Raw genomic sequence first — 27015 nt, forward strand, 5'->3', positions numbered from 1 at the left:
GAGGTTGCTTATTGAGGTCAATTCCAAAAACTAAAATTACAATCAAACAAAATTATTTAAATGTCAAATTTAACTAGCTAGGTAAATTTGTTATACTTGTTGGCAATGCTCAGAAGAGTGATGTAAAGTTGTTGGGGCTTAGACATGATGGTCCTGTGGTCAGAGCCCTGTATCTCTTTCACTTCATCAGGCGGATTCTTTTCAATCATTTGTAGGCGAAATTCCTTCTTTTGAAATTTATCTTTAGCAGCAACAATGAACACTCGCCTAACTGATCCATATCTTTTGCTTGAAAGAACTATCTCCTTAGAAACATCTTCCATGGCTCTAGAAATGCCGAGTCCACCAAAGCTATGACCTAGAAGAAGTACTTTTTTATCAGCAGGGAGTGAAGCCCATTAGTGGACTCAAGTAATCAGAAAAATGTGGGATTTCAAGGGCCTGTTTGGGGTTGATCCCTGAAGCACCCAAGTCCAGAGCTGTTACATTATGCCCTGAAGATGTCATCAATGCCACAATCTTGTACCAGGTCCAGGCTCCGTATGCACTAGTACAAAGTGCTTCTTAGATGTTGAATTAGCACAAGGCAACAGAAGTATAAGAACTACTAGACTTGTTAAAAACTTGCTTTTCTCCATGAGCACACAATATGGAACATTACATGGCAGCTTTATAGTTGGAGAAGGCTGGTTTCTGCTTAAGCAAGCTAAATTATATTTGGCTATTATTTGAGGCACTTGATTTTTAGAAGAGTTCCGTTTCTGCTGTGACACTGCGCCTGAATTATTTTTTTAAAAAAGAAGTCTTGAATTTTGAATTCTCTATTCTGCTCAACTACATCTATGGTCTTGCACTTGGCAATTTTGGTGCAACACGTGGAACTTTTACCTCGACAAGGCTGATCTGACAGGAGATTCAGTGTTTCATTACAACTGGACAAAAGGGTAATCATATCCATTAATTATCCCAATCTTAAATGGAACTTTGCATTAGTTTAATATTTACATCACATGACACTAATTAACAAGTAATAATTCCTCCACGTCTCTTTTCACAGCATTTTTAATGGATGTGGTTGACTTAAATCTCTGCAAATCATGACAAAAATATCTGCAGCCCCACCTTTATTTTTGTTTTGTAGCCAAACGTGGGATCCATATCATCAGCCATTAATAAGATGACATATTTCATTACATAAAGGTTACAAGAGAATCTATATTTGCAAGGCCAAGTGTTGATATTCCCATATTAGAATCTCTTGATGACTTATAATCTAGACACCAGAGAAAAGGCTTTCAAATGAGATCATAAAATATCCAATATGAAATTAGAGATTTTTGCACATTGGATAACTCCTAGAGAGAAGGCACAGGCAGGGTAGTAAAAGTTCAAGAAGAATCAGATGAAAGCAACTTCATATTGTCACTAAAAATCTTTTAACAAAACCTGTAAGAAACCGAGACGGGGAGAAAAAGAAGGCAAAGATGGATGAGCACAAGGAATGAACAAACCAACCCTTTAAAGGGCAATACACCACCAGTATAGTTGGACAATCAAATTATCGTCCATCCACTGACGTAAATGAATCGGCGAATCCAGATGGCCGAGTGGGTATACTTGTTTGTGTATTTTCACTGCTTCCAATATATGAAGAAGAGCCGTCAATGCCACTCATTCCCTCGAGAGCCTGCCACTTCTTAACTGCTTGAGGTAGCGTCATGTCATAATCGATACCATATATTTCATCCTCGTCCACTTCTGCTGGCTTCCAGAGCTCAGCCAGGGAGGAAAGCACGTTGACAGCATGACCCATGTCTGGTCTCTGATGGGGTTCCCTAGCACAGCAGTGACCAGCCAACTCAGCAACTTTGCTGACACTGGCCAGAGTATCTTCATCAAGATCGATTGTGTGGTCAATGGCCTTACGGAATGTCTCCTTATTTATATGCATTCTGCGGAACCATGGGACCAGATGCATGCTCTCCTCGGGCTGAGATTCATCCAGAGCTCTTCTTCCAGTAATTAGCTCCATCAAGATTACACCAAAGCTAAACACATCAATCTTTGTGGTTACTCGGCCCGTAACTGCCCAATGAAACAAGATAGTCAAGTATTAACAGTTTCTTTCATACTAATGATGCAATTCAAGATGAGAGCTATTTAATTGAATTTTAGTTGGATAGGGAGAATAAAATGTAAACAAGAAACCAAATGAAAGAACCCGATCAATGCCAAAAGGAGATAAACTGCACTTGATCTGAGCCTAAAGGAAATGAACAATAGCAACACAGCTTTATCATCAAGGAAGAAAATATACAATCAGAAAGGCAAGTGTTTTTCCGTAATATGGAAAAAATCATCATTCAACACAAGAGCACAACACCTAAATGGCGGTAACATAACTAACTTGTGGAGATAAGAGAAAGGTTACCAGGAATTCCTACATCTTATTGAAGAAGTAGATTTAGGTTTTGACTGTCAAGCATTTCTAAGAAGTATTTGAATTTGCCTTGATTAGAGGCATATTGCTTATTTTCAGGTTCTCACCATAGAAACTTCTCTAACTCTCTATAGGAATTGATTCATATTTTTGATAAAGGTAATGTTCCCAACTCTCTGTTGGTTTTACTTCCACTGTATCAGGGAGATGATATTAGCAAAAGTGTACAAGAGAGTTAGCTCCAGTACAAGAACCTAGCTAAAATCAAAGAGCTTACAAAATCCAAAAAAAGTGTCAACAATATTTAAAGGACAAAATCCAGCTAAACAAATAACTACGTATTGGATTTTAGAGAGTGATTTCAAGTTGAGACCCATTCAAAACATCAAAGATCCGGCTAAAATAGGCTTCCCTGATGGTCTGTAGATGCAGACCAAAACAAGAGAGGAAGCAGTTCCTACTTCCACCGTCTCCTGTTAAGCCTATTAATCTAATATTATTGGCCTTAAATACACTAACATAAGTCCATTAATGCAATCAAATATATGCAAAAATATAACTAAAATTAACAGGTCATATGATGAAGTTTACCTGCATACTCTGGTGCAAGATAGCCAAAAGTTCCAGCCAACCTAGTAACCAATGAAGTTTTTCCCTCAGGAGCAAGGCGAACAAGTCCAAAATCTGCAACTTTAGCCCTCATATCATCTCCCAAAAGAATGTTAGATGGCTTCAGATCTCTATGAATGAAGCTCTGTTGAGCTAAACCATGAAGATATTCAACACCCCTTGCAACATCAAGTGCAATGATTAGCCTCCTTGTCCATTCGAGGGGCTTTATCCCTTCTTCCTTCCAGTTGAAAAGATACCTGCTGACTGTCCCTTGTGGCATATATTCATATACAAGTAACCTCTCATTTCCATCCAAGCAATATCCTAGCAGTGCCACCAAATGCCTGTGGCGGACCTTAGTAAGCACCGCAATCTCAGACGTGAACTCATCCAACCCCTTCTCGCTCATAACACCAGATTCCATTCTCTTAACAGCAATTTTAGTTCCATCATGCAACTCCCCCTTGTAAACAGTTCCAAATCCACCTCTCCCCAATATATTCTCCTCGCTGAAGTTGTTCGTGACATTCCTCAAAACTTGGATGGAAATCACCATGTTACCAGCCTCAACAATGTGCAAGTCCCCAGGTGCACTGCTTCCACAACTGTGCGTTTCAGTTGTCCCTCCATTGACACTTGAACCAGCAACTGTGATCTTAACAGCATCTTGGTCAGATCCTGAATGATGAGGATGAATAACAACTGTGTGTGGACTCTGAACTCTACCGGACCGCATACGCTTAGTCCTGTAAAGACAAAACACAAATAATCCAGCAATCGCAACGGCACCACAAACACCACCTATCACTGAGCCCACAACAACTCCAGTTGAAGATTTTTTATTACCATTCCCATGAGTTTGTCCACCTCCATCGGGTGAACTAGGAGTGCTCCCGGAAGGTGCAAAAGGAGGTGGATTATCTTTCCCAATATTGACATTGCCATCATATTTAACCAATACATTGCTCTTAAATGGTGGGATTTTCCCATAAATTAGATTGTTAGAAATATCAAATTCCTTTAGGTTTGGCAGCGAAACGAGCTCATTCGGAATAGTTCCAGTAAGAAAATTATTTGCTAGGATCAACTTTTGTAACGACGTAATGGACGAGTAGTTGGGAGAGATTGTCCCTGTAAGTCCCATTTTCTGAAAATTCAGCACTGTAATATTCCCACCATCACAAGTTATGCCCATCCAAGACGAACAAGGATCATTCCCCTTCCAATTCTCCGCAAACCCCGTGGGATACCCCACATCCTTAGCCACAGCCAACAGCGCATTAACTTGTGAGTTACAAGGACCCGGCTGTGACAAACAAAAACTATTGGTATTATCCAACATATCCACTAGCACTGAAGATGGAAATTTTGGCGTAGGCCCTTGAAAAAAGTTGTTTGTCAAATTAACCATCTTTAATGAAGGAAGATTAACCAATGAGTCTGGCACTGGACCAGTGAAGCTATTGTCTCTCAAATTGCACTCTCTCAACTGAGTCAAGCCCGAAAAATCAGGCAAAGGGCCTGTAAACTGATTGCCTGAAAACCAGAGTTGGGTTAATGCGGTCATGTTCTGTACCACATCTATTGAACCATTCAACTTACCATGGATACCATTTAACCACAACGTTTGGATAGAAGAACCCGAAAAATTCGAGGGCAGGGGACCCTCAAAATTATTAAAGGCCATATGCAAATCTGTTAAACTAACAAAGGTATCTCCACCAAAGAAATCAGGGACTTTACCAGTAATATTAGCAGAGTTAGCAGAGAAACTTTGAAGAGAAGTAGCATCTTTCAAACTCTCTGGTACAGACCATGGCGAAAAGGAATTGGTATCCAAGTTAACAGTTTGTAAATTAGTCATACCCTCAAAAAAGTCGACAGGAATTGAAGTGAACCCATTGTTGTCAAGAAGAATGGTCTGCAACGAATTCATCCCAGCAAAACTCGGAATCGGCCCAGTAAGTGCATTATTTTGAACTTCAAACACCTGCAATTCCGTCAAGTTATTCATGCTCGGTGGTAGAGAACCTTTTAGCCCTTGATTCCCTACTTGAATCCTAGTTACACGACCATCTTTAGTACACTGAACTTTACCCCATTTACAGGGGTTTGGATCGTCCCATTTTAGTGAACTCGGTGGGCTGATTCCCTTCTTCAACTCTTGCATCACTGCAGCATCCGTTGCTGCACTGCCCTGAGAGTATACAGAGACGACAAACGACAATAATATCAAGAAACACACAAAACCCAGATGGGGTTTCTTCAACTTCATTTTGTTCAAGAAAATTCTACAGAATGACTCGAAAACTTTTAACTTTTTTTCCTTAAAGAGAAGTGTGTTAGGGTTTTCTTCCAGTTGGGTATAAAGAAGAATCGCAGAGTGTGACAATGAAAAAGTTGTGCAGATTGAACGGCGGAGACTGTGGGAAGAAAGGGGAGGAAAAAAGTTGGGAATTTGGAATTTTTGTTTGCTTTCTTTATAGAGTGGATAAAAAAGTCAAGTGAGTAGGAGTGGGGAGGACACACATATATATATATTTTTGCATTTTCGATACCTATAAATATAACTTTTTTCCACTTTAACCCCGTGCTGCTAAATTTATTTTATTTTTACAAATTTGTCATCACCTCCATTCTATTTTGTCCTAAAAAAAAATTAGGTAATTTTATTTTAATTAAAAAATTTATTATTGATTATGTATACCAAGTATCAATAATTAAATTAGATTTTCAATATATGATGAATAAAAATTATTTAGAAGAGTAGTGAATAAGTTATTAAGAAAAGCGAAAGGTCAACAAGTATATTATTTTTATTATTGAATATCAACATAAATTATCAATAGTCAAACTTAGATTTTCGTAATATAAGTAATAAGAATAATTTTATAAAATAAATTTATTTAAATAAATTCTTTATTATCAATTTATTTTAAAATGATTTTATTTGAGGTGAAATGTAGTTTTGCATCACTAAAAAAAAAGTTATTTAAAAAGTGGTTTTAGAACATGCAAAATAGTGGATATATTAGGGGTGCAAAAGGTAAAGGGATGATAAATATGGGAGTTGTTAAGCTTTCTATAAAAAGGAGAAGTCTCTTGTGGGTAATGAAGTGAGAGAAAAAAATAAATGAATACAGCTGTCACTTGCGCGTGGGGTCCCCACTTTGGTCTTAATGTGGACATGCTTGATTCATTTTTAGGATAATTCTAATTAATATTATGTTTATTTTGTTTTAATAGTATTTTTAAACTATTTATCATCAACATCACAAGTTATAATTTGGCCAATTTACTTTAATTATTACAAGGAGATCAATCTTATTAATATTTGGAGATGACAGCAATGTCGTGTTAGAATAGAGCATAATTGAGATTTTTTCATTTATAAATTTAATTAAATTTTAATACGAATATTAAATATTAGATGAAATTTAACTAAAAACAAGTGGATCAATAATCGCTCTTATAAGGCATATGTCGTTGCGGTATATATTTTTAAAAAAAAATAAAATTGTCATCATCAACGTAAAATGCCTTGATGTTAGGTTTGGTAAAATGACCTTTGTCTTGCCTATTTAAATAGGTGAAAGACCTAACCGCAGAGGTACAAGAATGATGGTAACTTGGGCAAAAAGAGGGATCCTACACACTTCCCATCTAGGAGACTGATTAATTATCAAATTGAAATAATAATTAAACCTGAGTGTCGTATAAGTTTCGTATAGTATTGACATAATACATAAACATAGTCTTTAACTTAGTTTTAGCGAAAAATTATGTCCTCCAAATTTGAGTGTGCACAAATAGGTGTTTAAATTGTATAAAATTGAACAAATCGACACACGTGTCTTACATGACGTAAGATGCCACGTAGGACATAAAATTATCTAGTAGAGTGTCATGTAGAATGAATGTGTATATTTATTTAATTTTATACAATTTAAGTATCTACTTGTGCATATCCAAAGTTAACGGTCATAATTATGAACTGGCGTCAAATTAAGAATCGTATTTATATATTATATCTTTATAATTTCATGCATACCCTATATAGGCCTTTTCCATTATGCTAGAGATCTTCACGCATATCTTTGTTATTATGTTATAGGTTGTTATTTAACATATATATTGTATAATTTTTCGACGAAGTTTCATACATACTGATATCAGTGATGACCGTTTTTAGTCTAAAATTTCTTCAAGACAACAATAATAATTTGGGAATGCAGCTCCGAAAATTAGTTAAATCATTATGAATGCATCATCTTAATTACTTCAGTACTGCTATAGTTAGCTTTCAATGCTTCCTTTTGGTATTCAGGAAGCTCGCCGTTTTTCGTATTTAATGAAGCCAACCATATACCTAGTTTTCTTTTCTCATCATGCGTTCGATTTTGATATTAAAGTACGATTAAATTTTAAATTTTACTAAAAATTCTTTAAGTCTCAATTATATATTCTCCCTGTTCGAAATTGTTTATCATGTTGCATTTATTGAAAGTCAATTTGACTAATTTTTAAAGGTAAATTAGATTACATTAATTCGAAAACAAAAAAAATAGATATTTTAAAACTATATAAAAAGTACTATAAATTACTTTTTTTTTTTTGCATATTGATATGATAAAAAAAATATATCTTAAAATGTTAGTCAAAATTTTTATAGTTTGACTTTAAAAATAGAAATCATGACAAATAATATCGGAGAGAGTATTTTCTTATTTTTCATTTGACTTTATTAAGATCTGATTAAATTTAAATTTACGTTGAAAAATTTCATTTATAATAGTTAAAACGCTAGATACATCTGATTAAGAATGAATAAAATCTGGTTAGAAAACCAAACTTATGTAATTGTCATTAAATCACATAATCATGTCTTTATCATATTCACCCCTAATAAACTGGAATACGTAAGTCTTCGGACAAATTCACCGTTCTTCGGAGCAGCACATGTTCTAATTTATTTATGCTGAAAGTTCAAATTTTTTAGATTTGAATTTGGAAACTTTAATCGTGAATTTAATTTAAAAAAATTTAATTTTTTTTTGAAAGAAAATTTATAAATAATTAAAAATTACGTAAAAATAATATAAATTATAATAATTAATAACTAAAATTTTTAATAAACATATAAAGAAATTCAATCAAAAAAATATTTAATAAAAATTAAACCTCGAGATATTCTTTCTAGGAAGAGCATAAAATAGTTCCTAATTATTTCTGTTGGATGTATTATTGGTGGTCTCATATTTCAGTGTGTGGGGAGAAAATTTGAACACAACAGCAAAATGACAAGCCAAAAAAAAGAAGAAGAAAGGAACAGAAAATACAAATTAAGTAACGATAACGAGATAAAATTGTTTTGGTTTATTTACGTAGAAATATCAATCATATACGTACGGTAATATAGTGTCATACTTAGAAATTCCACAAATAATATTCAGACATAAAAAAAATATCTCCAATGACCAGGTGTATTAAAAAAAATTAAAACCAAATCAACCAATTGTAAATTACTAAATTATAAATTTTAAAATAAAATCAGCACTCGTATAGTTCGAAACTAACATAAGAAAGACAAAAAATCTTCACTCGATTATTATTTAGTTTCTCCTATTACCTTGTTTCAAAGTTAGCTTTTAGACTATCCTCTACAGCTGCAGCTACGTGAAAGCCAGCTGCTTAAAGACAAGCATCCGACCATGAAGAAATTAAAAATATAACTTAAATATATTACTAACAATTATATTCAACAAGGTTTCATCTCCTAAAATATTTTAGAATAGATCAATTAAATAGTAAGAAACATTTTTTTTCTACTTAAGGTACTATATATGCAATCATCTAAAATTTCATAAATTCATTATTGTGAAAGTTGTTTCAACCGTTACAGTAGCAGACAACAACAAAGTAAAGGGTAACTAAAATTCTTCTTTATCTCAAATTAGTTTTTCACCTAAATTGAAAATTCTTCTATCAATTATCACATACATCAATAATGTAATTAATAAATTAATTATACACCTATACTAAATTGACCAAAGGTCATCAAAATATAATTCAGTCATTATATTCTTATTATTATTTTTGTGGAAGCTTAACCCAACTGCACCGCTATTCAATTTTGTATGGTCCATTATAACGTCAACTTGATAGATACTCTAGGTGTTTGACCTTCTAACTTAATTCCCTGCTGCCAGGTATTGTTTGTTGGGAATTTTATATTGAATATGTGTGTTATTTTTTCCAATTACATTTATTAAAATATTTGGACGTTTGATGATTCATTATTTCAAATAGGGATAATGTATAATCATCCGAAATTTTAAAGACACACTTATATTATACTAAGGTTTTATTATCTCAAATTTATTTTATTAATAATTTTTTATTTTTTTCTGCTTACGTAACACTATTTCGTGAGTCCAATAATAAAATTTTAATATAATATAAATGTGTATCTGAAATTTCAAATATAAATTAAGGAGATATTTGTGCAATTTTTCGTTGATTAACTCATTAGATTGATTAGTCTGTTTCTATGAGAAGAATGGATACCAGTTACTATCAAAGTCAACTGTTACCTAAACATAAAATTAAATCACTGCAATTTCAGTGTCCTTTTCTGGTTAAAATTGGACAGACAAATATATATTATAAAATTAGCTATTCCATCTTTCATGGAATAACTAATCACATTATTTTAGTAATTAATTACGACTTGTGTTGGTTCAATCATTCTCACTCAGACAACATTTCACTAAGGGCCTGTTTGGCCATGAGATTTCTCAAATAATATTGAAAAAAATTTGGCAAAATAATATTTATTTATACAATTTGTCATTATTTAGTAAATATTTTTAGTAAATATCCCAAATTTCTAAATACTAGTTTTTCTAATAATTGGACCAAATCTTAATATTTGGAATCTTTTGAAAATTGAATTTTTATTCCAAACTTTTATATTTTACAAAAACACCCTCTATAATAGTTGTTTGCGTTGTATTACATAATTTTTTACGTGGAACACCAAAATAGTGATGAAATATTTACTGAATATTAAATAATGATTTGATTGTTGATGAAAATGATGAAAAATTGACTCAAGGTAACAAAGTCACGTGCTTTGTAGACTTCATGATGTATGCAATGATGTTTGTTGCACTCACTCCAAATTACCATATTACTCTAGTGTCATGGACACTATTTGTTATTGTTGTAACGAACATCCAGTTGACTTGTAATACAAACTTATAGTTAGTTCTGATAGTTTTTAAAACTTATGGGTATAAATCATATTTTTCTAAAAAGGTGAAATATATTTTTCAAATCCTATGACCAAACACATGGTGAAATGTCATCAAATTTTCACTCAAATAATATTTGTCAAAAATATTTAAAAATCTATGACCAAACGCTAGCTAAGTCAAGGATGAATTTTTTAGCCTAGAGCGCAGAAAACCAAAGCCCGAATGCTAAGTTTAAGTTGATCTTGCCCTCCTTTTGATACAAGGAAGGAGAAGTCGTTCTAATTCCATAATCAAAACGATAAGTGTGCATTCACGTATGACGTATAAATTTTTGAACTCTTATCAACACTTCCTCTGACTAACTGATCAACATCTAAGAGTCCTCTTTATTGAGTCTACCTTTACTACAGTAACAAAATTTGGAAAACACGACTTCAAATATGAAATAAAAAGATTAATCTTGAGTAGGACTTTCATGAAATAAAAAATTATGATTTTATATGAAAAAAATAGATGAATCTTTTTTTAAAAACTTAAAATAATTTTTCGTACAATAATATTGTTGAACATTGGTTAGTAGTTAATATTATTACACACAAAGTTACAATAACTTGTTTGCATCTAAACAAAAATATAAACTTGCAATAGTAAAAAAATTATACAAATTCAAACTAAAAGAAGTTACATAAAAAAAACATAAACACACATATCTTCCTTGTAATCTTTATCATAAGAAAATAGAGAAAAATAAGAAAACAAAATAAGTGCCCACTTTTTTTATCAAATTAATCAACATTCAAGAGTCTTGTTCATCGTGTCAAGTTAACACATGGATTTGATGATAGAATAACACTACAAAGAACAATAAAACAAAAAATTATGCATTTATATTGACAAAAATGGAGAAACATCGTAAAGTATCTTAAATTTTATAATTTCATAGTTAGAAGTTGTGAATGTGTAAATTTAAAAGTCATGAAATTAATTTTATTGTTAAAATAGAAGTTCAATAGATATAAGTTATGGTTTTAAAAATAACTAAAGAAGGAAAAAAAAGAAGATAAAAGAAACCTTTATACTAAATAAAGACATAAATTTCTTGACGTGAATAAGTAAATAAAAAGTAAAAAAGTATAAGAAAGGAAGACGTGACTTAAGAAGATGCTATAAATATCATAAGTGATGAGATTTAGGGAACAAAATTATATTTTTATTTTTTTTCAAAAAGAAGACTTTATATATTATATAGAAATACAAGTTTCTTGAATTGGATAAATTAAAAAATAAATAAAAAGAAACTGAAAAGGGGGAAAAGGTGATTTAAAGAAATAGGGAAGAAATGAAAATACGAAAACAAAGGAAATGAGAAATATTAAGGAAAAGAAAATAATAACATTTAATGATAAACTAAATTAAATATGACCATTGATAAAGAAATAATTAGATGTGAATATCTTTAATATTTAGGTGAATTTTTTGTATTTTAAAATTGGGAAATTTACATAAATATACTACTAATAAAAAATATTTATCATTTATAGCAATAATATTTTTTTTTTCATTTAATCACTTTTAATTCATTTTTAACACAAGTTTAATACATATTAGAAAGAACAATTTATCATTTACATATAATACAAGTTTTAAATATGTCAAATTTTTATCAAACAAACATAATATATTTCAAAAACAATTATAATTCATATAAATTGCATACATAGTATTGCTATAAATGATAATAAATAAAAAGTATAGCTAAAATCTGTAATTATTTATTAAAATGTATCAACTTATATAATTTTTTGCCCAAAAGAAAAAAAACACAAAAGAAATAAATAGGTTTTGGTACGTGATATTGTTAATATTCCTATGTCCATTGTTTTTTTGTTCATTGATTCGATTCTTTCTTTTTGAATATTATTTTTTCAATACATACTGAGGTTCAACCATTGAGATGCCCCTTCAGTTATAGTGAGTTTTGATATCAAAATTAAGTCTGAGAAAATATCATACTAGTTGAATGACTATAAGAAATATTATCTCGAAGAAACGAGAATCATATCTAAATAGCTTAATATATAGTACAAATCTTCTTATAGATTATTACATTTGCTAATACATTTATCAGAACGCGTTCAAGGTGCAGATGTAGGTGGCTTATCTTTCCCAATATTGACGTTGCCTTCAGTTTTAACCACTACACTGCTCTTAAATTGTGGGATTTTTCCATACAGTTGATTGTTAGAAACATCCAATTCCGTTAATTTTGGCAGCAATGTGAGCTCATTTGGGATAGTCCCTGTAAGAGAATTGTCTGCTAGGATCAGCCTCTGTATTGACGTAATAGACGACAAGTTTGAAGAGATGATCCCAGTAAGTCCACTTTTCTGAAAATTGAGTACTGTAATGTTTTCACCATCGCAAGTTATGCCAAGCCAACGCGAACACGGATCATTCCCTTTCCAATTCTCAGCAAACTTCGTGGGATACCTTACGTCCTTAAGCACATCCAACAGTGTACTAACCCGCGAGTCACAAGGACCAGGTTGTGACAAACAAAAACTATTGGTATTATCCAACATATCCACTCGCACTGAAGATGGAAATTGTGGCGTAGGCCCTTGCAAAATGTTGTTTGTCAAATTAACCACTTTTAATGAAGGAAGATTGACCAAAGAGTCTGGGACTAGACCAGTGAAGCTATTATCTCTCAAATTACAATCTTCCAGCTGAGTTAACCCCGAAAAATCAGGCAAAGGGCCTGTAAACTGATTGCCTGAAAACCAGAGTTGGGTTAATCTGGTCATGTTCTGTATCACATCTATTGAGCCATTTAACTTACCTCTAATACTATTTAACCACAACGATTGGATAGAAGAACCCGAAAAGCTCGAGGGCAGAGGACCCTCCAAATTATTAAAGGACAAATGCAAAGTTGTTAAACTAGAGAATGTATTTCCACCAAATAAATCAGGGATTTTACCAGTAATATTAGCAGAATAAGCGGAGAATATTTGAAGAGCAGTCGCACTTTTCAGGCTTTCTGGTACAGTCCATGATGAAAAGGGATTTGAATCCAAGTAAACACTTTGCAAATTAGTCATACCTTGAAAAAATTCATTAGGAATTGAAGTGAACCCATTGCCATTAAGAAGAATGGTCTGCAATGAGTTTAATCCAGAAAAACTCGGGAGCGGACCAGTGAATGTATTTCTTTGAACTTCAAAAACTTGCAATTCAGTAAGGGTATTAATGTTTGATGGGAGAGTTCCTTTTAGGCCTTGATCCCCTACTTGAATCCTAATTACGCGACCATCCTTACTACATTGAACTTTATCCCATTTACACGGATCTGGATCGTTCCAGTTAAGTGGATTAGGATTTATTATTTGTTTCTTGAATTCTTGCATCACTGCAGCATCTGTAGCAGCACTGCCCTGAGAGTAAACAGACACAACATTCGAAAAGAGTAAAAAGAAACACACAAATGTGTTCAAATTCATTGTGTTCAACAAATGTTTAAGAATGTGGAATTTTTGTTTGCTTTCTTTATGAATTTATTGAAAAAAAATTATGAGAGTTCCAAATGGTAAGTTTGACTCATGAAGAAAGAATACGCTAATTCTGCCCTTTTTTATGGATGGTAATTTAATGGTTGGATTTTGGTTAAATCAAATATTAATAATAAATTTAGGGAAGAAATTTACTGTAGCAAGATATTTTTACCAAGAAACTAGTATAATTTTATTTAGGGGAATTTGCACGTATAGCAAATAAAAAATTCATATTTGTATGCTATAGCAAAGTTTGCATAATTGTGCGCTCCATAGCAAATTCATATTTTTTTCTCTATTTTCCTCTAAAATTATTATGAAATGAAAATTCTACCTAAATGACATTATAATACAAGATTAAGAAGAAAAACGCTCATTTAGATACAATAAATTTATTTGACACACTTTTCTTTTACAATTCATTCCCAAAAAAATGTTATCCTTGTATAATTAAAAAACAACATAACATTAATATTCTCTTTTTATCCTTAATTAAATTATGAAATTTAGAGTCATACGAATATCTAAGACTGCGAGGAAATCAGTCTGACAGTAAGTTTTTCCTGTTCTTCATGGACATCAGTCACAGAACTATTCTTGGATATGATATGTTAAGCCAAAGATAAGATCACATTAAGCATTATAATATAAGATGGGATGAAAACGATTACATTGACACATTTTGCTGGGATTACACATATAGGAAATTAAGTAGACATAGACACTAATAAAGATGTTATTATTTATATTACATGACACATTTACTTGAAGAAGACATAAACATAAAATTGATTTGTTTCAAGCCATGAAATGATCAAGTGTAAGGTTTTCCTCATCACGCGTCTTGGGATCGTGTTTTCTGCGATGAGTGAAAAGCATTCCCCAGTTATAGGGCTTATACTTTGCAGGGTTCTTCTCATTGACCTTCTCCTCCAAGGGTTGTATCCAAGTACTATGCGATGGATTGACAAAGAAAGGAATTGAATATCTACTCCTTTCAGTGTTCAGCACAACGCGATGTTCCACACTCTCATATTCATCATTGCTATACACCTGGTGATCGATCATTTATATAATATATATATATATAAATCAACAATACATTATTTTCTTTGATAAGACGTACCTGTGTAGCGTCACCAAGATTTACAATGTATGCATCAGGAGTAGGTTTAACTCCTATCCATTCTCCATCAGTTTTCCTCTTTATTTCAAGCCCTCCGGTATCATCTTGACACAAAATGGTGAATAAACCAGCATCTTTGTGTCTACCAACTCCTAAAGCCAGATGAGGGACAGGACAAGGAGGATAATGATTTATCCTTCCAAAAACAATTTGGTCTTCAAAGAACTCATTCAGCCTTTTTGCTGGCAAGCTTAAGCTGAGTGATATCAGTTCTGCTAACTTGTTAGCCAACTTTTGCATTTCTTGAATATACTCTGCACACACCTCCCTGAAAATCCAATCATAAGTAAATCGCGAAATATTCCGTTGTACTTTGGGATCAATTATACCCTTGACATTTAAAAAATCATTTTGGAGTAAAAACAGCTTTTTGGTGTTTTTCATATTCAGGAATAAATTTTCTTCCCTAAGATATTTTTTTGATGGTAGAATAGTATTAATTACCTTAATCCTGGAGGGTACTGAGGCCATTGGTTCTGAAAGTCCCTGAGGTCCTTGTCATTAGGATCTTGAGAAAGTGGGACCATAGCTGTCTTCTCAACAGTAAAATCAAAGACTTCTTTCCAGTCCCTGATCTTTTTGGTTAGCTCAGCATCATAATATCCAATGAAGTTCACCTCATTTCTTTTCACTTTCATCTTTTCCTCTTTAGGTAAAGCAAAGAACTTTCTTGATGCCAATTCTATCTTTTCCCTGCACTCTAAGGACACCCCATGATTGATCACTTGGAAGAATCCCCACTCCTTGCATGCATTTCTTATTTCACCAACTAGACTTGATAACTCCGCGTCAGTCGATGTGTCTGGAGAATTCAGTATTGAGAGATCAATCACTGGAATGCCCTCTGCTTCAGTACTTTTGGTGAGATCTGGCCTGTGTTCGACATCTTGGATGATTGCTGGATGGACTTCTACCATTGCTCAATTATTTGCTTAAGAGGATCACAATTGTCATACAAAAAATTGATTCAAGTTACTGGAGTTTTATAATCACCACGATGGCTCAAGCACATACTCCGTGCCAAAGATACCTTTACCTGCTACATTTCTTTATTACAATCATTGGAGGGAGTTTTGTTTGCATATTCTTGCAACAACTTTAGATGATTAAATTATGAAAGTAGGTAATTAGTACCTTTCCCACTTCATGAAATTTGTAGTTTCTCAAAAATGATTGAAGGTTATCAATATAACAAACCATTTACAAGAAAAAAACTACCCACCTTATTCCCACTAGCATAATAATACAATACTTCTCATAGACTACATTTGTCATTTCTCTTCTTGCATCTTTCGGTCAACTAAACCAAAGTTTAATCATTCACCATCAAATAAAAGAAGAGAAATAAATACTCGAAAAGTTCAATTGACTTGATATCTATCGAAACCTTCAAGCTGAACTTGAGCAGCCATTGATGAGGCTGTGAAGTTCCATAAGGAGAATATCAAAGTATACTCTTGAGATTGTATTGTAGAAGATGATTGATTGATTGCATTGATCACCCAAGAGGTGTATATATACATGTGAGATTGTCAATCTAGTGGAGAAAGAAAAGAGTAACTAACAACTTAACAATCTAACAAACTAACAAACTAATTAGTTACATAACTAACTATGACACCACTAACTATAAAATGGAAAGTAACTAACTAACTAACTACTTGAAATAAGTAATGTGCATGTTTAATTATGAATGTTAATACCCCTCCTCAAGTTGGAGGTGATGATTTCGCAGCCAACTTGCGCAAAATGGCTGAATGCTTGATGCCAGTGAGGGCCTTAGTAAGAATGTCAGCAAGTTGATTAGAGGTAGACACATGATGCAAAGAAATCAACTCCTCCTGAAGCTTATTACGTACGAAATGACAATCCACTTCAATGTGTTTAGTTCTCTCATGAAACACAGGATTGCGAGCAATATGGATTGCAGATTGACTGTCACAGTAGACACTAATAGGAGAGGAAATGGAGACAGTTAGCTCAGTGATCAATCTGTGAAGCCAAGTTAATTCTCCTACAACTTTTCTGAGTGACCTATACTCTGCTTCTGCTGAAGATAGTGAAACTGTCTCTTGTTTCTTAGATTTCCAGCTAATAGGACTGTTACCAAGCAACACCAAGTACCCACTGACTGACTTCCTTGAATCTGAACATGATGCCCAATCTGAATCACAAAATGCTTGGACTGTACAATCAGGATTCTTGGATAACTGAACTCCTAAAGTAGTATCTTGTTTGAGGTATCTAAGTAGATGATAAGCTGCTTGTAAGTGTGGAGCTCGTGGATCCTGCATGAATTGGCTTAAATGTTGAACACTAAAAGCTATGTCCAATCTAGTATTAGTCAAGAAATTCAACTTTCCTATCAATTTTCTGTAGAAAGTGGGATCAGGTAAAGGAACTCCTTCCTTGGCTTTCAACTTCACAGTGGGATCCAAAGGAGATGATAGAGGTGTATAGTTGAAACAATCATATTCTTTGAGTAAGTCTAGAGTAAATTTCCTCTGAGAAATTAGTACTCCATCTGTTGTATCAAGAATCTCCAGGCCCAGAAAATAGTGAAGTCTTCCAAGATCTTTGATCTTAAAGGTGTTGTCTAAATATACTTTGAGCTGTGCAATCTCAGTTGTGTCTGTCCCTGTTAAAATAACATCATCTACATATACTGCAACAAATACAGCCAAAGAACCTTCTTTTCTGTAAAACAAAGAATGATCAAATTGTGAATGTGAGTAGCCTCTAGATGATAATGCCTCAGTTAGCTTAGAATACCACTGCCTACTTGCTTGTTTGAGGCCATAAAGAGACTTTTTCAGCTTACAAACTAGCTCTGAATTAGGTACTTCAAGTCCTGGAGGTAATTTCATGTAAACCTCTTCATGAAGATCTCCATGAAGGAATGCATTATTTACATCAAGTTGAAACATACTCCAACCCTTCTTTACTGCACATGCTATCAAAGTTCTCACTGTGGTCATCTTGACTACAGGTGAATAAGCTTCAGTGTAATCAATTCCAGCCTGTTGTGTATACCGCTTCACAACCAATCGTGCCTTGAACCTTTCTATGCTCCCATATGCTTTGTGTTTTACTTTGTATACCCACCTACATCCAACTGCTTATTTGTTTGGTGGTAAAGTAACAAGATCCCAAGTGTCATTATCATACAGTGCTTCAAACTCTTGTATCATGGCCTTTTGCCATGCAAGATTCAGTGATGCTTCCTCATATGATGATGGCTCACTATCATGACAAATGTTCTCAACAAGTGACTGACTAGTAGATGCAATGACTTCAGGAGATATATGGTGGTGTTTGGTAAACAATGCAGTAAGGGATAGATTATTGTTGATCTCTGTGTTTTGTGTGTTGGAATTGACTGATTTTAGTTTTGGGATATTGATAACATAATCTTTCAAATGTGATGGTATTTTGTTTTCTCTATGAGATCTTCTCTGTACTATTGTGGGAGGATTGTGTTGGGATGATGTTGAAGAGGTAATGGGAGCACTGGAAGATATACTGGGATTTTGACTAATGTGAGAAGATATATGAGGAGGAGTTGTATCAGTCACATTGTCACAATCATTTACACAGCCTTTATATGAATCTAAATCAGCATAATCAGAGGATGAAAAAGACTTTAAAACAGAAGGAAAAGAAGGATTTTCAGTTGACAAAGCAAAAGGAAAAACATGTTCATGGAAAATCACATCTCTGGAGATATGTATCTTCTTTGTAGCCAGACTCATCACCTTATAACCTTTGGTTCCAAAAATATATCCTAAGAAAATGTGTGGTGTGGTTTTTGGTTCAAACTTGTCTCTAAGTACCTTTGGAATAGTGGGGTAACAAAGACAACCAAAGAATCTAAGCTGACTATAGTTTGGTTTCTTATTGTATAACACTTCATATGGACACTTATTTTTCAAATAACTTGATGGAAGTCTGTTAATAAGATGTGTAGCTGTTAACACACACTCTCCCCAGTATCTTATAGACAGTTTAGATTGAAATAGAAGTGCTCTAGCTGTTTCCAACAAGTATTTATGTTTTCTTTCCACTATACTGTTTTGTTGATGTGTGTAAGGACAAGTTTTTTTGGTGGATAATCCCTTTGGACAGAAGAAATTGGTGTGTTTCATTATTAACAAACTCTAGTCCATTATCTGTTCTAATGCTTTTCACTGTGGTATTAAACTGATTCTCCACCATGACTGTAAAATTCTTTAAAACTTGTAATGCATTACTCTTGGTACTTAAAAGTTGTGTCCAAGTTGATCTACTATAATCATCCACCAATGTAATGAAGTATCTGTAGTTGTCATATGTAGGTGCATGATAAGGTCCCCATAAGTCAATGTGTAGTAGCTCAAAAATGGATTTGGTTTGGCTGTTACTATGGTTAAAAGGTAGCCTTTGTTGTCTTGACATTGGACAAATGTTGCAGGAAAAAGGTTGTTTGGGAGAGAAAACAGCTAGTAAGTCAGTAATACTTTTCATCTTAGCAAACGGTACATGGCCAAGTCTATTGTGCCATAACAAATCTACATTATCTCCTGCAATACTACAAGAGTTGTGATCATCCAGAACATTCATATTATTAGGAGAAAGTTTACACTTAAGAGGAACAAAATTAGAAACCAACACTTTGAACTGATCTGGAAAACAAGGACTAGCAGAAAAAGAATTACATGTATCATTCTTAATGGAACTAGACAAAGGTTTATTATTGGAAAAACAACAGCATATCTGACATGTATTGACTTTATTAGAAGCCTTCAAACACTTTGTGCACAAGAAGTAAAGCCCATCTCTACAATTACCAAGAACCTGAGGCCTCTTCACTAAAAGGGCCTGCAATAGACACAATGCATTAGTGAACAAGACTATGCACTTCATTGTAGCAGTTAGGGATTGAACTGAAACTAGATTATACTTAAAAGAAGGCACATATAAAACTTGATGTAAAATGATGCTAGGTGTGACTGGTACTTCCCCAAACTCTGTTACTTTGACTTTATATCCATTTGGAAGAGAAACAAGTATAGGAAAAGGTAAGGTTTTAATGTTCCTTAGAGAGTTTCTACTAAAGGTTATATGGTTTGAAGCTCCTGAGTCAATGATCCACAAATTAGCACTTGATTCGAAACATTTGCAAGATGGATTGTCAACAACAGTAGAGGAAGAACAAAACACAGTACCTGCAAAGTTCATTGATCCAGCAGCCACACCAGAAGTATTATTAGCCCCAGTCTCTTCTCCCATATTCCCATTTTGGAAATGTTGCAATAAATTCATGATCTGTCCATATTGTTCTCTTGTGAAGTTAACATTCCTTGAGTTGTCACCTTGAGATTGTGATTGTTCCTCTCCATTACCAGACACCACATCACCTGTAGTACCATGTACATTTGCTACCACTCTTCTTCCTTTGTAATTTGAGCCTTGCTGTCTAGAACTCTGACCACCACTGTAATTTCCTGATCTATTATTTTGATTATTGTTGCTTTGGGGATACCCATGCAGCTTGTAGCATTTATCTTTGATGTGCCCAGTCCTCTTACAGTAGTCACATACTATGACATTCCTGTTGTTTGGATAAGAACTCCCTCCTGAGTTACTGTTAGTATCACTATGATTTCCATAGCCATTTACATAGTTATTCCCTTGAAAATTTGTTCTAAAAGGTCTTCCTCCATGGCCTTTGTTATCAACAGCTTTAACATTCAGGGAAACAGAATCTGTTCTACCAACAGGCTTGAGCTCTCTTTGCTTTTCCTCTTCAATTAGTAATGAGAAAGCCTGCCCCATGGATGGAAGAGGATTCATCATGAGAATGTTTCCTCTTATCACTGTGTACACTTCATTTAATCCCATAAGAAAATGAATTAACCGCCTATCTTGCTCAGCCTTGTACATACCATCTTTCGCACCACATACACACACACAACTACAATGGTTCTTCACATTCAAAGTGTTTAAGTCTTCCCACAACTTCTTCATTCTTGTGTAGTAGACAGTGATGTCCAAAACTCCTTGTGTGAGATCATTGATCTCCTTTTGGATTTGATACAATTTTGCTCCATTGGTTTGATCATACTTATCTTCCAACTCCTTCCATAACTCAGCAGAATTGGTAACATATTCCACACTATCTGAAATTTCTTTGATTAAAGAGTTTAGTATCCAAGATGTCACCATATCATCACATCTTTGCCATTGACGTAATTGAGATGGATTGTTGTTTGGTTTCTCACAACTTCCATCAATGAAACCCAACTTATTTTTCACTGACAAGGCCCTCATTACACCTCTTCTCCAAGACCTATATCCTGTTCCATCAAATTGGACAGGAACAAGCATCATCCCTGGATTATCCGAGGGATGTACATACAGAACACCATTTGTATCGTTTCCAGATGTGACAGATCCTTCAGATGTGGATGCCACAGCTTCAACAGCCATCACAACTAAGCTGTTCGATGAGCAAAAGAAGAAGAGAAACAGAGATGCAAACGAAGATGAACAGAGATGAAAAATCTCTGGAAAACAAATGTAATCAACAGAGTAACTTCAGGATCTACTATCGATTGCTAAGACACGTAACTAAACCAAAAAGAAGAGAGCAATTCACTGTGCTCTGATACCATATCGAAACCTTCAAGCTGAACTTGAGCAGCCATTGATGAGGCTGTGAAGTTCCATAAGGAGAATATCAAAGTATACTCTTGAGATTGTATTGTAGAAGATGATTGATTGATTGCATTGATCACCCAAGAGGTGTATATATACATGTGAGATTGTCAATCTAGTGGAGAAAGAAAAGAGTAACTAACAACTTAACAATCTAACAAACTAACAAACTAATTAGTTACATAACTAACTATGACACCACTAACTATAAAATGGAAAGTAACTAACTAACTAACTACTTGAAATAAGTAATGTACATGTTTAATTATGAATGTTAATAATATCGGGACCTTATTCTGATCCTTCAATTTATATTAATCATTGCTTCTTCAAGTCCTAAGATCAAGCAAGTCATTCATCAATTGATTATCGAAAATAGAGTTCAATGAAAGGAAACAATATCTGAAAGAGAATAGGTGTAATATCAAATTAACTAGCTCGCTAATAGAACTTCCATGAAAGAAATCAACTAGCTCGCTAATAGAACTTCCATGAAAGAACTGGGATCGCCATGTAAATGCATCAGATATGTGAATTAACTGAAGTTTTATAATCAGCCTTACACCTTAATTAACAGCTATTAGACTTTGGGTGTGCATAAGTAGACACTTAAATTTTTATTAAGTTGAACAAATAGACATGCATGTCCTACATATCATCCTACATGTCATTTTTTGTCCTACGTGTATTTGACAAGTAGGACTGATGTGTTTAGTTATTTTAAGTTAAATAGTTAAAGTGTATATTTGTGCATTATGAAATTTGGAGGTCAAAGTTAAAATTTGAAGCCAACTTTTAATATATGTATTATGTCTTGTGAAAGATGATTGGGCTTCGACATCACGGTGACCCTGGATCAGTTCCAATTCATCTGGTGCTGTGGCGAATTAGCAAAAGAACAGTAGAACAATAGACAACAGGATAGAGAAAGTAGCAGAAGACTTGATTTAACATGATACATTAGACTAAACAAATAGAAAGTAACTTCTTCATTCCTTCACCTCCTTCGTGTATCATCCATCCTTCATGTATTTCCACCGATTAGTGGTTCTCTTCTTGTCTTTAGCCAGATCCACTCCAGCAGCAAAACTAGAGTGGCAGACGCGACACTTGAAATTGTTGTCTTTACGGAGGCGACAGAGTCTCAGTGGCCGCTCAAACTAATTAGTGGCTAAAGCAAAATATATTTAACTATCCTTTTATACTTGAGATAGATTCAAAGTTATTTTTTAAAATAATTTTTTATGACTTAAACTAAAAGATATATATATATATATATATATATATATATATATTTCAGTTAAAAGTTGAATTATGATTTTATCTTTTTATAAATTAAAATATTTTAATAAATTTAATGAAAACAGTGTATGTATATATATGTATGTATGTATATATATATATATAACATGTAATTAATTAAATATTAAGTAAATCATATCATATTGTTATAATTATATCTAATGAATTAAAAATTAAATAATAATAATAATAAAAAAAAAAGTGGCAAGTGCATTTTTACTCTTTATAAACTAAACAATTAAGGAATTACTATAAATTTGGCACACCATTAACATTTATATCCAAAAACTTTTCTCATTATTATCATTTCATTAAAATTTAATTTACGGTTTTTTGCTTCAACTTCATTCTATTTATTTGTTTTTAGAAAAAAATTACCTATCGTGTAATTCTAATATTACTCGAAATTTAGTTTAGAAAATCTATATATAACTATATAGTTGGGAAATGAAAATGGTGATTTCACACCTCCAAAACTCAGCATCTATATATGTTTTTCTTTTCTTTTTTTTTTAAAAGATTTTTTTAACTTTTTTATGTATTCAATAAAATCTTAATTTTAAAAAGATTTTCCTAATCAAAATGATTAAAGTATGATTTATGAGTCTTAAATAAGGGAAGATGAGGAGATTTCGGAATTGAATTACTTCTTCCACTATATACAATAATTATATCTTAAATAACGAGAGGAAGAGATTCGATTTAATTGGATAGAGTAAACAACTTTAATGACTCGCAGAAAAAAAGATATAGAATAGAGCTGGTAAGGGAGCTTGGCATTGAATAAAGGGGAAAGAGTCAAATATGCCCTTAAACTATTCGAAAAGGTCTAGATATAACCTCCGTTTAAAGTTTGGTTCACTCATGCTTTCGCTGTCCAACTTTTGATCCAAATATGCCCTTATGGGCGTTAGTTGCCATGTTGGACATATTCAACTTATTTTTCATTTCTTTAAATGTCACATAGAATTGTCATGTCATTTTGACCTTATCACATGACATTTATATGAAAATGGAAAAATATTCAGACTCATAAACATTTAATCTGACTCATATATCAACCCCATTTTAAATAAATTATCCGATTAATTTTCAATAATTTTATTTAATTTTTATTTTTTTCAATAAATTTCGAAAATGAGTAATTGATTATAAAAAAAATTGGAAGAATATGAAAAAATATAAAATTAACGCCAAAAATTCACAAATAACTATAGCAACCTTAAATTAAATTTAAACACTTTTTTAAAAAATTTTATTTTATTTCGATAATCCCAAAAATGAGTAATTGATTAATAAAAAAATATAAGTTTCGTTAACTGACTTCCGTCCAATATGCCAGAACTGGGATTCTTCCGAGTAATAAATCATGGGGAGTGTCCTTAGAGTGCAGTAAAAAAGATTGATTTGGCATCCCCACTTCTTGCATGCATCTTTAAGCTGGTTTGATTTACAGATGATCATAAACTTGTAATTCTAAATAAAGCCTTGAGATTATAGAAAGATGAGCAAATCATTTACAAGAAAAAGACTACCACTTTATTTCCCTCCAGCTGAAAACAACACCTTAATAATACTTCTCATACACTACATGATTTGTCATTACACATCACCCATTTCTAAAATGATATATTTGAACGTTGTCGACATTAAGTTTCTTTAAATTACTAAGGTTTCTTGTAGTGCGAAATTTTCCCCAGTTGTAAGCCCTGTATTTTGCTGGACTTTCTTCATTTGTCAGTTCCTCCAGAGGCTCAACCATTACATAGTGAGACGGGTTGAAGAAAAATGCAATGGAGAATCTCTCTTTCTTGGAGCTTGCTATCACCCTATGTTCCGCACTTTCATATCTGTCATTGCTCCAAACCTGTGATATTTAATTAAAAATTTTTTTACTAATTTTTAAAATTAAATCAATAATGATAATTAAACTAGACCAAATATATGATTAGATGTTACAACTTATCATTTTCCATTTCTTAATGAATTTGATTGTTAAAACTTTTTAGCTTCTACCATTAAACACATTCATGCACAAACTTTTCATATACTTAATTTCTCCATTTATAAATTGAATAATATTAATCCACCACACTTTGTTTTCATCATCTAATAGTTCTTGTGTAAGGAGTATCTTTTTATTGGTCACTATTTTTTTTTATTGATTTGTGCTTTCGTTCATTTTTATTTTCATGGTTGTTGGAGAAACACATAATCTAATAGTTCTTGTAATATCTTTTTATTGGTCACTATTTTTTTTTTATTGATTTGTACTGTCGTTAATTTTTTATTTTCATGGTTGTTGGAGAAACACATAATCTAATAGTTCTTGTAATATTTTTTTATTGGTCACTATTTTTCTTATTGGTTTGTGTCCTTCATTGTGTCCTTCATTCATTTTTTTATTTTTAGTGATTGTTAGAGTATTTATATCCCAAGAAATTTCAGCCTTGGGGCTCAGTTCTAGTCTTCCAAGTTGCTCATTATTTACCAAAAAAATTGTTGATATTTAAGTTCTAGGCAAAAAGTAAACACTAAAAAAAATTATTTTATATGCACAAAAAAAAATATAGGAGTATTTCAGACAATGTCGAACAATCTTATATCTTGAGTCTATATAAATTATAACAATAACATTGATCAAATATGCAAAACATGTTTTCAGAACTAGTATATAGCAATAAGACTGAATGGCTACATTGAATATAGACATAATTTGATATTTGAAATTTTTTCAAGTTGTTTTTAACTTTGAGACATTTGTTTCTTTAGCATTGCAAATTTGATTTTAATTTTATTATTAGAAATACGAAAAACTCATTTTTTTTCTATTTAAATGGTCAATGAAATTATTTGGAAAAAAGAAAAGAACTTAATTTTGTTCAATTTGATTTTGTAGTCTTTCACAATTAGATTACGAAAATGCCCTTCGATAATTTTTTAAATTAATTTTTTTTTACTAATTTTTAAAATTAAACCAATAATGACAATTAAACTAGACTAAATACATGATTAGATGTTAGAACTTATCATTTTCCATTTCTTAATGACTTTGATTGTTAAAACTTTTTAGCTTCTACCATTAAATACAGTCATGCACAAATCTTTCATGTACTTAATTTCTCCCTTTATAAATTGAATAATATTAATCCACCACACTTTGTTTTCTCATCTAATAGTTCTTCTGTAAGGAGTATTTTTTTATTGGTCACTATTTTTTTTTATTGGTTTGTGCTGTCGTTAATTTTTTATTTTCATGGTTGTTGGAAAAACACATAATCTAATAGTTCTTGCAATAATTTTTTATTGATCACTATTTTTCTTATTGGTTTGTGTCCTTCATTCATTTTTTTTTATTTTTAATGATTGTTAGAATATTTATATCGCAAGAAATTTCAGCCTTGGGGCTCAGTTCTAGCTTCAAGTTGCTCATCATTCACCAAAAAAATTGTTGATATTTAAGTTCTAGGCAAAAAGTAAACACTAAAAAAAGTTTATTTTATATGCATAAAAAAAAATATAGGAGTATTTCAGACAATGTCGAACAATTTTATATCTTGAGTCTATATAAATTATAACAATAACATAAATCAAATGTGCAAGACACGTTTTCAGACTAGTATATAGCGATAAGACTGAATGGCGACATTGAATATAGACATATGTTGATATTTGAATTTTTTTCAAGTTGTTTTTAACTTTGAGACATTTGTTTCTTTAGCATTGCAAATTTGATTTTAATTTTATTATTAGAAATATGAAAAACTCATTTTTTTTCTATTTAAATGGTCAAAGAAATTATTTGGAAAAAAGAAAAGAACTTAATTTTGTTCATTTTGATTTTGTAGTCTTTCACAATTATATAACGAAAATGCCCTTCGCTAATTTTTTAAATTAAATTTTTTTTTACTAATTTTTAAAATTAAATCAATAATGACAATTAAACTAGACTAAACACATGATTAG

General features: G+C 32.4%; 2 protein-coding genes across 4 annotated transcripts; both read right to left on the reverse strand.

Moving 5' to 3' along the window:
• Positions 1-1162: 1162 nt before the first annotated feature.
• On the reverse strand, positions 1163-13829 carry LOC101253535 (receptor protein kinase TMK1-like). 2 transcript variants are annotated; one of them, XM_010316974.4, is made up of 4 exons: positions 12513-13829; positions 4427-4463; positions 3032-3907; positions 1163-2085 (listed from the first exon to the last, which is right to left on the reverse strand). In XM_010316974.4, exons 1-4 carry the CDS (start codon positions 13812-13814, stop codon positions 1559-1561), a joined length of 2742 nt encoding a protein of 913 aa, XP_010315276.1. In that variant the 5' UTR covers positions 13815-13829; the 3' UTR covers positions 1163-1558. The 2 variants fall into 2 exon arrangements, with proteins under 2 accessions (XP_010315276.1, XP_004230827.1); XM_004230779.5 differs by lacking the exon at positions 12513-13829 and having other exon boundaries at positions 3032-5557.
• Positions 13830-14476: 647 nt separating this feature from the next.
• Positions 14477-25397, reverse strand: LOC101253836 (protein DMR6-LIKE OXYGENASE 2). 2 transcript variants are annotated; one of them, XM_069292975.1, is made up of 4 exons: positions 21702-25397; positions 15496-16428; positions 14992-15319; positions 14477-14918 (listed from the first exon to the last, which is right to left on the reverse strand). In XM_069292975.1, exons 2-4 carry the CDS (start codon positions 15966-15968, stop codon positions 14664-14666), a joined length of 1056 nt encoding a protein of 351 aa, XP_069149076.1. In that variant the 5' UTR covers positions 15969-16428; positions 21702-25397; the 3' UTR covers positions 14477-14663. The 2 variants fall into 2 exon arrangements, with proteins under 2 accessions (XP_069149076.1, XP_004230828.1); XM_004230780.5 differs by lacking the exon at positions 21702-25397 and having other exon boundaries at positions 15496-16533.
• Between the last annotated feature and the right edge of the window lie 1618 nt (positions 25398-27015).

The sequence above is a fragment of the Solanum lycopersicum genome, chromosome 1 (genome assembly GCF_036512215.1).
Source record: "Solanum lycopersicum chromosome 1, SLM_r2.1".
NCBI lineage: Eukaryota > Viridiplantae > Streptophyta > Magnoliopsida > Solanales > Solanaceae > Solanum > Solanum lycopersicum.